This window comes from Pygocentrus nattereri, chromosome 26 (assembly GCF_015220715.1).
Source record: "Pygocentrus nattereri isolate fPygNat1 chromosome 26, fPygNat1.pri, whole genome shotgun sequence".
Taxonomy (NCBI): Eukaryota; Metazoa; Chordata; class Actinopteri; order Characiformes; family Serrasalmidae; genus Pygocentrus; species Pygocentrus nattereri.
The window spans coordinates 31,103,259-31,115,473 of NC_051236.1; the positions used below are offsets into that span (position 1 = coordinate 31,103,259).

The 12,215-nt window shown below is 40.9% G+C and overlaps 1 protein-coding gene across 5 annotated transcripts in view; it reads right to left on the reverse strand.

The window, feature by feature from the left end:
• Positions 1 to 12,062, reverse strand: part of szt2 (SZT2 subunit of KICSTOR complex) — a 152,215-nt gene extending 140,153 nt beyond the window's left edge. For 3 of the 5 annotated variants that reach the window (XM_037535137.1, XM_037535136.1, XM_037535138.1), the window contains exons 1-9: positions 11,902 to 11,925; positions 10,859 to 10,984; positions 9,548 to 9,721; positions 7,174 to 7,344; positions 6,582 to 6,704; positions 5,483 to 5,639; positions 4,849 to 4,955; positions 4,096 to 4,306; positions 2,079 to 2,249 (exon numbers count right to left, since the gene is read on the reverse strand). In XM_037535137.1, the coding sequence (XP_037391034.1) occupies positions 2,079 to 2,249; positions 4,096 to 4,306; positions 4,849 to 4,955; positions 5,483 to 5,639; positions 6,582 to 6,704; positions 7,174 to 7,344; positions 9,548 to 9,721; positions 10,859 to 10,984; positions 11,902 to 11,925 (1,264 nt within the window). Of the gene's footprint in view, positions 1 to 2,078; positions 2,250 to 4,095; positions 4,307 to 4,848; positions 4,956 to 5,482; positions 5,640 to 6,581; positions 6,705 to 7,173; positions 7,345 to 9,547; positions 9,722 to 10,858; positions 10,985 to 11,901 lie in introns of all 5 variants that reach the window. The other 2 variants (XM_037535139.1, XM_037535140.1) reach the window with 1 other exon arrangement.
• Between the last annotated feature and the right edge of the window lie 153 nt (positions 12,063 to 12,215).

The window sequence follows — 12,215 nt, forward strand, 5'->3', positions numbered from 1 at the left end:
TATTGGTGTGGCACTGTGGCGTTTTGTAGCCGTGGCAGTGTGGCGTTCTATTGGTGTGGCACTGTGGCGTTTTGTAGCCGTGGCAGTGTGGCGTTCTATTGGTGTGGCACTGTGGCGTTTTGTAGCCGTGGCAGTGTGGCGTTCTATTGGTGTGGCACTGTGGCGTTTTGTAGCCGTGGCAGTGTGGCGTTCTATTGGTGTGGCACTGTGGCGTTTTGTAGCCGTGGCAGTGTGGCGTTCTATTGGTGTGGCACTGTGGCGTTTTGTAGCCGTGGCAGTGTGGCGTTCTATTGGTGTGGCACTGTGGCGTTTTGTAGCCGTGGCAGTGTGGCGTTCTATTGGTGTGGCACTGTGGCGTTTTGTAGCCGTGGCAGTGTGGCGTTCTATTGGTGTGGCACTGTGGCGTTTTGTAGCCGTGGCAGTGTGGCGTTCTATTGGTGTGGCACTGTGGCGTTTTGTAGCCGTGGCAGTGTGGCGTTCTATTGGTGTGGCACTGTGGCGTTTTGTAGCCGTGGCAGTGTGGCGTTCTATTGGTGTGGCACTGTGGCGTTTTGTAGCCGTGGCAGTGTGGCGTTCTATTGGTGTGGCACTGTGGCGTTTTGTAGCCGTGGCAGTGTGGCGTTCTATTGGTGTGGCACTGTGGCGTTTTGTAGCCGTGGCAGTGTGGCGTTCTATTGGTGTGGCACTGTGGCGTTTTGTAGCCGTGGCAGTGTGGCGTTCTATTGGTGTGGCACTGTGGCGTTTTGTAGCCGTGGCAGTGTGGCGTTCTATTGGTGTGGCACTGTGGCGTTTTGTAGCCGTGGCAGTGTGGCGTTCTATTGGTGTGGCACTGTGGCGTTTTGTAGCCGTGGCAGTGTGGCGTTCTATTGGTGTGGCACTGTGGCGTTTTGTAGCCGTGGCAGTGTGGCGTTCTATTGGTGTGGCACTGTGGCGTTTTGTAGCCGTGGCAGTGTGGCGTTCTATTGGTGTGGCACTGTGGCGTTTTGTAGCCGTGGCAGTGTGGCGTTCTATTGGTGTGGCACTGTGGCGTTTTGTAGCCGTGGCAGTGTGGCGTTCTATTGGTGTGGCACTGTGGCGTTTTGTAGCCGTGGCAGTGTGGCGTTCTATTGGTGTGGCACTGTGGCGTTTTGTAGCCGTGGCAGTGTGGCGTTCTATTGGTGTGGCACTGTGGCGTTTTGTAGCCGTGGCAGTGTGGCGTTCTATTGGTGTGGCACTGTGGCGTTTTGTAGCCGTGGCAGTGTGGCGTTCTATTGGTGTGGCACTGTGGCGTTTTGTAGCCGTGGCAGTGTGGCGTTCTATTGGTGTGGCACTGTGGCGTTTTGTAGCCGTGGCAGTGTGGCGTTCTATTGGTGTGGCACTGTGGCGTTTTGTAGCCGTGGCAGTGTGGCGTTCTATTGGTGTGGCACTGTGGCGTTTTGTAGCCGTGGCAGTGTGGCGTTCTATTGGTGTGGCACTGTGGCGTTTTGTAGCCGTGGCAGTGTGGCGTTCTATTGGTGTGGCACTGTGGTGTTTTGTAGCCGTGGCAGTGTGGCGTTCTATTGGTGTGGCACTGTGGCGTTTTGTAGCCGTGGCAGTGTGGCGTTCTATTGGTGTGGCACTGTGGCGTTTTGTAGCCGTGGCAGTGTGGCGTTCTATTGGTGTGGCACTGTGGCGTTTTGTAGCCGTGGCAGTGTGGCTTTCTATTGGTGTGGCACTGTGGTGTTTTGTAGCCGTGGCAGTGTGGCGTTTTGGTGGTGTGGCATTTTGGCATTGTTATATTTTCATGTTTAAGCACTTGATGCTGTGACATTAGTGATGTTTTGACATATTTGTTTTTTTGTTTTTTTTTGTGGTGTGGAGCTCTACTGCTGTGGCATTTTGTTGCTGGTGTTGTGGCACTGTGGCATTTGGCACTGTAATGGTTAGTATGGTTAGTTTTGGCATTTTCGCAATATGGTGTTTTGGTGTTGTAGCCTGTCCATTTTGTTTAGGGTTGTGGTCCTGTGGTGAAGTGGTGTTTCGGCAGTGTGGCACTGTGTTGTGATGTTTTGGTGTTGTGGTAGCAAGGTTGGGAGTTGTCGTAGTGTTTTGGTGTTCACCTTTAGTGAAGTTTATTTCACGGATGGCGTATCCCTCCCTCAGTCTGACAGACACCACACTGACCAGCTCAGCATGAACTTCCTTTTCTGTGTGTTTTTTCCGTCGCAACACCAGCGCAGGGTTTCCACTAGCCGACACCAGGTGCTCATTAAACAGCTTGTGCTGGGAGACTGAAAATAAACACATAATAATTTGTCACACAGTGTTAGAAAACATTTGTACGTGAAATTACTTCACAAACTCAATGCAGTTTGAGGCAAATGAGTGATGATTAGGCATATAGCTCAGTGCAAAACTAAAGAAGCCAAATGTCTTCACATTTACTTTAAGGGGAAAACTGCATGAACCTGATGCTTTGCCAAACTATTTCTTTACCATTTTAATGTATATTCAGATATATAGAATCTGAAATAATCCTCCCACTGAAACCCAGGTGTGGTTTGGCAGGTTTGGCCAATTATTAGATGAGAAAGTAAAATTAGCCTCAGTTGGACAGACAAACATTCTCACTTTCTGCTACACTGATCTGCAAGCTATCTATCGCAGGTGTTGTCCTGTGATTTGGTACAGAACAAAAATCTTTAGCCTGTGACCACTAACTGAAACAGAACAGAGCAACTTCTGCAAACAGGTCACAACATTATATCAAATTTCTGCTCAATATGTTTCTCCTAATAAAATGTATAGGGAACATTGTATCATATGTCTTCTCGGACTTTAGTCTGCATATTTACATACTTTTTATACTGTTTTATACCTCTGTTCTATGACTTATCTTAATTATAAACTTTCATTTCATATTTCTTCTGTACACTAGAGTGCTTCCTTAGTAAACACATGTGGACTCACCAAGACAACTTCCTTCTATGCATAACATAAATCAATAATACTGCTGCAAAATCAGTTTTTTCTTTACCATCTGGATAAATATAGTAGCGCGTACAAAAGGTGGGTGGTGGATCATTCTCAGCATTGCAGTAACACTGATGTGGCGGTGATGTCTTAGTGTGTGTAATGCTGGTAAGAGTGGATCAGACACAGCAGTGTTCCTGGAGTTTTTAAACACTGACTATCCACTCTATCAGACACTCCTTCCTTGTCAGTCACTTGTCAGATGTAAAGTCAGAGAAGATAGCTCATCTGCTGCTGCACAGTTTGTGTTGGTCTTCTTCTAGACCTTCATCAGTGGTCATCAGGACACTGTTGGCTGGATATTTTGGGTTGGTGGACTATTCTCAGTCCAGCAGTGACAATGAGGTGTTTAAAAACTCCAGCTGTGTCTGATCCATTCAGAGCAGCGCAACACAGACTAACACACCACCACCACTGTGTTACTGTAGTGCTGAGAATGATCCACTACCTAAACAGAACCTGCTCTGTGAGGGTCCATGCAGGTCCTGACCACTGAAGAACAGGGTAAAAGGGGGCTAACAAAGTATGCAGAGAAACAGATGGCCTACAGTCTGTAACTGTAAAAAATTGTTCTCAAGAACAAATTTAAGAAAAAAACGGAATAATTCCAATGGAGTGGTTAGCATACTAATATTAGCTAATTTTCAAGTCAGCTATTGTTTAAATTAACAACCTGGCTATCAACTAAGTAGCCAAGTCATCACACTGCTGTTGTCAAACATTACTAGCAAGATGTAATATCTAACAATTTATCACAGTTATGTGATCTTGACTATTGTAACAGAATTATGAGTTATAGAGGTGGTGGGTTGGTTATATCATTACCTCTTAGCTACATCAGCCTCATAATTCTAGTGAAAAACTTCTCAGACACAAACCAAAAGCAAAAATGTCAGACATCCAAAAAGTCTCAGCTGACTGACTACTTTTGTGAGAAAGAAGCAATCAGATTTTTTTTTTTAAATCCTGCAGTTCCTTGTCCTTTTTTAAAAACACATGATACCTCCCATGACTTTAATAGAGTACTAAAGAAAAATGAAAAAATACTTTACGGAAAATTAAACTGGCACTGCATCTAACTTCATGTCCCACTGGTGCACTTACAACAGTAATAGTCTGGATTGATTGACTCGCTGGTGCGGAGGAAAGAGTATGTGAGGAAGGCCCGGTGGTAACTATTCATTTCCTGGCCCACTTGGGCTGGCTCTGGGCATATGGACAGGTAGGAGCCGAAGGTCGCCATGGACATAAACTTCATCAGCTCCACGTTGGGGATGTACCCGAAACTGCAGTCGTATGTGTAAGCCCCGCCCACCTAACAAGCAAAAGCATATATATATATATATATATATATATATATATATATATATATATATACACATACATACATACACACACACACACATATATATATATATATATATATATATGCAATTTACAACACACATCAGTACCTTCAACATGTCAACAGTACTACAGTTGCAGCTGTAACCAAACTTTGCATTTCTGAAACTGTAAAAAATGTCCTTAACTCTACTGTACCATAATGTGAAAAGACCCTAATAGAAAAGTAACTTGAATTAAAATGTGGTTTTACATGTGGTTTTTGCACACTTCACATGTTTAAAATGTGTTATCACATGTGGAATCACATGTGGAATCATGTTCATATGTAAAGAAATTGTGAAAACTTTTTCACATGTAAAAAGCAGATTTTATTATAAGCAATTTTGGTCCATTCATCTTAAAATAGACAGCCAAGACTGTCGAGTAGTGTAAAATGGGAGAAAGGTATGAAAGGTGAGTATGTGAAAAGTGTGACAGAATTTATTATCCATCATCAGATCCATGTTCTACCTGCACAAAGGAACATGCGATCGTTCCACTTCTCAGCTGATTCAGCAGAGCCTCACACACAGCCACATCTGGCACACTCGTCACTCCATCTGTAATTATTACTATACCTATATATATATATATATATATATATATATATATATATATAAAAAAGAAGACAAGAAATTAACAAGGATAATTTAAACTTTCACAGAAACCCAGTAACACAGGATTTAGCAACTCAGTATCCCATGTTAAATAGTCACACGCCATTAGTGATTCTCTAGACTTCACTTAGAGAGATATCATCTTTATTTAGATTAACCTGCAAGTCATTTGGTAATTTATGGTTGCAAGCCCAAGGGATATGAAAAACAAGTTAAGTCAGTAAACAGAGTTTTAAACATAACTTTCATCATTTTCTCTGTCTAACCACTTTATTCAATATTTATTTCAGTTAGCTGCACAGCTTTAGGCAAAATCAAGACTGTCAAGAGAGAGGAAGTAGGAGCATCATGTATTGCTTAACTTGTTGAGCTAAATGAGAAATGCTGCTTTGTGGGGAAAAAAAAACCCTAGGTGAAGTATCATTAAAATAAATAAAGGAAAGATGACCGAAAGACAAATATTAATGGATAGATGCATTATTGCTCACCTGCTGTGGAGTTTGGGGGGAGGAGCTGAAGGGCCAGTATACCCTGACGGACCATACTGACCAGTCCCACATCCGCTGTTACCATGGAAACACCCTGCTTCCTCTGTGGCTGCTCCTCCACAGTGTCAATAGGGAGGGAAGGGGAGGAGCCATCACCCTGAAAACAACAAAGCTATTTATTCCATCTGAAGCAATTAAAACTATATTTATAAATCGCTTCTTACAACAAACATCAGCATGCATATGATTAAATGTGGCCGTAAAATGGGTGCATGTCAATTTCACAGACAGCATCATCAATTTCATCTTTGGTGTATCTGTACAAACTCACTGGTCAGAGTGGGTGTAATATTTGTAAACATCAATGTGAATCTTTTTTAGCTCATCAGTCTTTCAATCAAATAGCGTATAGACTACATATAGACATTTGAGGATCAGGCAGACTAGTGGGTTTCCACAAAGCTTGTTTCCACACAAATGAAGCTGATTCACGGCACACTTTGACGTCATCAGCGTTGTTAAGGTTTCACTCCAGGAGCTTAAATCTGGGCTCAATTGTGTACAACTTTTGAGTAAGAACTATTGTACCAAAGCAACTTGTCCAGAAACTGTTTAAAAGAAAAAGAAAAATACTGAGAGGAACCGATACTCAAAAAGGGGAACCCATCCTCCTCTAGGCTGTAAACAAATAAGAATTATGACTTAAGACACAATATTTCTTTACAGGGACTTTTCATACAACAGCTACCAGTCTAAGAGGGGACAAACTAACACAAAGTACAAGCAAATATCTGTCTTATTATCCATGCAACATTACAGAGCAGGTGGACACACATGCAAGTGCACTTTGAGCAGGGCTGAGCAATGTGATATGTTATGCTTATCATGGGTATTGGCCAGTCCTTTTAGAAGACTGATCACCTGCATGGATACCAAATAACAAATTTAGACCATATATGGACCTATTAGTAGTGTAGTAGCTGTGTTATCTAATAATATGTAGTGGAATGCATGTCAGCCCATTATGCCACTGTTATTTATTTTACCACTCGTTTTGATTGTTCAAAAGTGTGCCAGATGTGGTTGGCAGTTCTCTTGCCTGTTTATGCTGCTGCTGTAGAACTTCGGCGATGTTGTTCTCTACTGCCCGGAGCTGCTGGTAGATCCGATGCAGAAACTGATCCAGATCTGTGCAGTCCAGCTGGCTCCCCTGCACTAACACCTGAAGAACAGGACCAAACAAATAGCTGTTAAAGGTAAATAAATATTTAACCCCAAATATTACATTTAACCCTATTGATTGAGGGTTGAGTTTGCATGGTAACTCTTGCTGATCGTAGCCATGATGTAATGTAAGGCTTTTAATTCAATGATGAGTGTCATGGAGACTTCATCACCCCAGATGTACTTTTTTTTAATTTACTTTATTTTTTCATTACTTGAGAGAATACAATTCCCCTACTCCACAGCAATGCAAATTACATGACTGTGAGCACATTTTGACCCAGGTCTGAGCAATTAATGTGCATTAATGTAGCTGAATACACTAAGAAGAAGTTGACACAGTGTATTACTGCCATTAAAGTGACCTGCAATAAAAGGAAACAAAAGCTATTTGTTACCAAAAACATCTGTCATGTTGAAAATTCAAACCCATTAAAACTTTGCCAATAGAAAAGTAATGTAATCACCTGATGTGAGCTGAGACCAACAATGGAGGAGTAAGCAAGGATGGTGATGAAGATTTCCGGCTGAAACAGGAAGTCCGTGCCCGGAATTTTAAATGGAGCAGCCAGTCCAGCCAGGCATCGGGACAGGGCATGGAAGACTTCATCAAATATCATCTCTCCTGTACTGTCATCCTGCAGAACACAGAAAAAAAAACATTCAGTCCCTTTCAGTCAATGAAACGTCTCTGATTCAAGTCCAATAACAAGGGATATACATACATGGAATTTCTGTAACAGCTGTTATAAAGCAATGCACGGTTTCACAGGAGAGTAAAATGAACTTTCATAAAGCACTATAGTACTTATGAAAAGAGTAATATGAGCTGTTATGAAGCACTGTAGTGTTGCAGGAGACAGTAATATGAGCTGTTATGAAGCACTGTAGTGTTTCAGGAGAGAGTAATATGAGCTGTTATGAAGCACTGTAGTGTTTCAGGAGAGAGTAATATGAGCTGCTATAAAGCACTGTAGTGTTTCAGAAGAGAGTGAAATAAGCTGCTATAAAGCACTGTAGTGTTTCAGGAGAGAGTAATATGAGCTGCTATAAAGCACTGTAGTGTTGCAGGAGAGAGTAATATGAGCTGTTATGAAGCACTGTAGTGTTTCAGGAGAGAGTAATATGAGCTGTTATGAAGCACTGTAGTGTTTCAGGAGAGAGTAATATGAGCTGTTATGAAGCACTGTAGTGTTTCAGGAGAGAGTAATATGAGCTGTTATAAAGCACTGTAGTGTTTCAGGAGAGAGTAATATGAGCTGTTATGAAGCACTGTAGTGTTTCAGGAGAGAGTAATATGAGCTGTTATAAAGCACTGTAGTGTTTCAGAAGAGAGTGAAATAAGCTGTTATGAAGCACTGTAGTGTTGCAGGAGAGAGTAATATGAGCTGCTATAAAGCACTGTAGTGTTGCAGGAGAGAGTAATATGAGCTGTTATGAAGCACTGTAGTGTTTCAGGAGAGAGTAATATGAGCTGTTATAAAGCACTGTAGTGTTTCAGGAGAGAGTAATATGAGCTGTTATGAAGCACTGTAGTGTTTCAGGAGAGAGTAATATGAGTTGTTATAAAGCACTGTAGTGTTTCAGGAGAGAGTAATATGAGCTGTTATGAAGCACTGTAGTGTTTCAGGAGAGAGTAATATGAGCTGCTATAAAGCACTGTAGTGTTGCAGGAGAGAGTAATATGAGCTGTTATGAAGCACTGTAGTGTTTCAGGAGAGAGTAATATGAGCTGTTATAAAGCACTGTAGTGTTTCAGGAGAGAGTAATATGAGCTGTTATAAAGCACTGTAGTGTTTCAGGAGAGAGTAATATGAGCTGTTATAAAGCACTGTAGTGTTTCAGGAGAGAGTAATATGAGCTGTTATAAAGCACTGTAGTGTTTCAGGAGAGAGTAATATGAGCTGTTATGAAGCACTGTAGTGTTTCAGGAGAGAGTAATATGAGCTGCTATAAAGCACTGTAGTGTTTCAGGAGAGAGTAATATGAGCTGTTATAAAGCACTGTAGTGTTGCAGGAGAGAGTAATATGAGCTGTTATAAAGCACTGTAGTGTTTCAGAAGAGAGTGAAATAAGCTGCTATAAAGCACTGTAGTGTTTCAGGAGAGAGTAATATGAGCTGTTATGAAGCACTGTAGTGTTTCAGGAGAGAGTAATATGAGCTGTTATGAAGCACTGTAGTGTTTCAGGAGAGAGTAATATGAGCTGTTATAAAGCACTGTAGTGTTTCAGGAGAGAGTAATATGAGCTGTTATAAAGCACTGTAGTGTTTCAGGAGAGAGTAATATGAGCTGTTATGAAGCACTGTAGTGTTTCAGGAGAGAGTAATATGAGCTGTTATAAAGCACTGTAGTGTTTCAGGAGAGAGTAATATGAGCTGTTATGAAGGAATACAGTGTTTCAGGCGAGAGTAATATGAGCTGTTATGAAGCACTGTAGTGTTTCAGGAGAGAGTAATATGAGCTGCTATAAAGCACTGTAGTGTTTCAGGAGAGAGTAATATGAGCTGCTATAAAGCACTGTAGTGTTTCAGGAGAGAGTAATATGAGCTGCTATAAAGCACTGTAGTGTTTCAGGAGAGAGTAATATGAGCTGCTATAAAGCACTGTAGTGTTTCAGGAGAGAGTAATATGAGCTGCTATAAAGCACTGTAGTGTTTCAGGAGAGAGTAATATGAGCTGCTATAAAGCACTGTAGTGTTTCACGAGAGAGTAATATGAGCTGTTATGAAGCAATACAGTGATTTAGGAGAGATCAAAATGAGGTGCTAAAAGACACTGCAGGTTTCAGGAGACAGTAAAACAAGCTACTGTAAAGTATAAGTGTGTAAAAGATTGTTACCACAATCCCGGTGGAGGGGCTGAGGTCCAGCTCGATGATGAAGCGGTATCGCCGGGCCAGGAAGGTGACCCGTGTGGACGGCACCAGCAGGTATGGCATGGAGGTGGGAAGAGAATCGGGCTGCCATCCTTTTGGGAGAATACTCAAAATGTCTAGCTCATTCTCTGATTTAAGCTGAAAACACAAACAATCCATGTCAACTAGCGCTTGCCAAGAAGAAGATATGCAATAAGATGCTCAATACTTTCTAGCACTTTCAAGAGCTACATGCATCATAAAAATGACAGTTTCCACTCATTATAAACTGCTTATACACTGTATAGAACTGCATGGAAACAAGTACAGTTGTACGCACCTTGAGCAAAAGTACATATTCTGTTGATTTTTGTAATGAAAAGAAGTAAACACAACCTCTGCTGCTAATTACTGCAAATTCTTAGAATATAACTTGTAAGGCCTTAACAAACTCATTACATGATTGGGGGCTGGTCAGAAATGCAAAGCAAACCCCCATATGACAGCAAAGAACTTGCATGAAGGTTTTATGCATGAAATATTGCATGGGTAGATGAAATATGATCCCACTAAATGTCAAATGTGATAAAGTCAGTAAAGAAACTGAAGCAGGTTGGAGAAAAAAAGGTTGGTTTCTACATTAGGACAATGACCCAAAATACACCTCAAAATCCATCATGAACTACTTCAAGAAATGCAAGCTGGTGTACGTAGCCTAAACATGACAATAAAATCAGATTATACTTTAATTTAATTTGATTTTATAAATCATTTGCTGCCATGAATCCCACCTACTGTGTGATTCATGTTTAACTGTAGTGTTGTGGTCGTGGAAATGCACTGAGTGAATCTGCATTCATTATTCACACTTTTATTTAAGACAACAGCAACTGCAACTAATATAAGCAATTTTTATTATAATATTCAGTTAAAATCAAAAATAAAAAATTGACTTATAGTCAAAATAAGTCAGTATAGCTTCACAGTGACCATTCCTTCTAAGCAAGCAGCCTATGCCAGCAAATCCCCCATTCAGGCTATGCATGCATTTACCCACTTGGGGAGAATATAACGAACAAGGACTCATCTTCCATCACCAGATCACACATCTCTGTAGACCACTGCCTATGGCTTTTGCAACACTGAACTTTGAACTCCACTGAATACTGAACTCCTGCCCAGACCTCACTCTAAACACACTGTTTCCATTGCATTTGGGAATATCTAATCTGGGTAAATTTTAGACTCCTTCTAAAATAACAATGTATCTTAAAATCAGTTAGAGCCCTATCGTACCAGCTCAGACTTCGGAGAGCGCCAGATGACCTGATTTAGCCTGCTGAGGAACCAGGACAGGCGCACATTTCGTGATATGTGGTAGTCTTCTTTCATCAGCAGATACACCTGGTCTGCCTCCTCCACCTGCGGGAGAATGCATACCCCACATTTTACCAACAACCCATTATTCAGAAACACGCTCAATGTCATAGTAACGCATCCGTCGTATTTATGTTGCACCCCATAAATAAAAATGAATGACCCCAAGATCTATTTAGGGAGCACTACAACAAGGCATAGTAAAGTGCTGGTACGACATGTACTGGTATGGTATGATATATGTAATATATATATTTATACTGGAATAGAATTACAGGCAGAAGTAGAAGGCATATAGTGCAAAAACAGCTATACAAAATGAAGTGAACTCTGAAGCAAATCTATACAGTCTAATAGCCAGTTCACAAATCAATAAATAATGGTAAAGAATGAATGACCAAGCTACAGCTGGTCTTCATTAAACTCGAGAGACTAAATAAATAACCCATCTGGTTTCATGGACAGAAGGGTTATCTGGGTCGAAACAACACAAGCAGAATGGCTGAAATTTAACAAATGACGGTCTACAAAGAGCCACTTCTTGCTTCTTAATATAAAGATGTTTCTGTAAGAGGGAACCATTTCAGGGAGGGGCTGGTAAACAACACTGACATGACATGGATCGTTTTTTTGTTTCTTGGTGTTTTTTGCCGCTAAAACAGAGGTTTCTCTCTTTTTACTGACTGGTTTTCTTCAGCTGGGCATTGCTGTATATTTTGCAGTTTGACTAAGTAACATTATAAGGTGTTTTACAAATATTAAGGCACTTTAATTATAAGCAACATATTCTCATAAAACAAGGACTTTAAATTACGCATCTAGAACTACAAAACTAAGCCCTGAAATAACTGCTCTTTAACAAGCGAGCAAATAACTTATGCTAAAATAAATAAATCACAGGACTGTCCGCAAACAAGTTCCAGCAAAACAAGAATAAACAGAGAGCATTAACGCCGATTTACCTCATTGTCCTGTCTTTCTGCCATGCCGTGTTTACCATTACTAGCAGATTCGTTGTTTGCACTTCAGCGTTTAGCAACACAATAAACAAAATTATGAATATGAATTTTTTTATATATCGCCGCTAACTTCGCTTTGCTGTCTGCACTTAGCTTAGCCTAAAGCTAACAGCCCCTCCGGAACACTAAAGAGGGAGCACAGTGGGTTTAATAATGTCAAAATAAAAGTTTTCACCGTGCTACAACTACTCATGTCACTTTGCGTTTACGTCGATTTTAATTTAATTAATTTAAGTACATTAATGCTAATCTTTAAT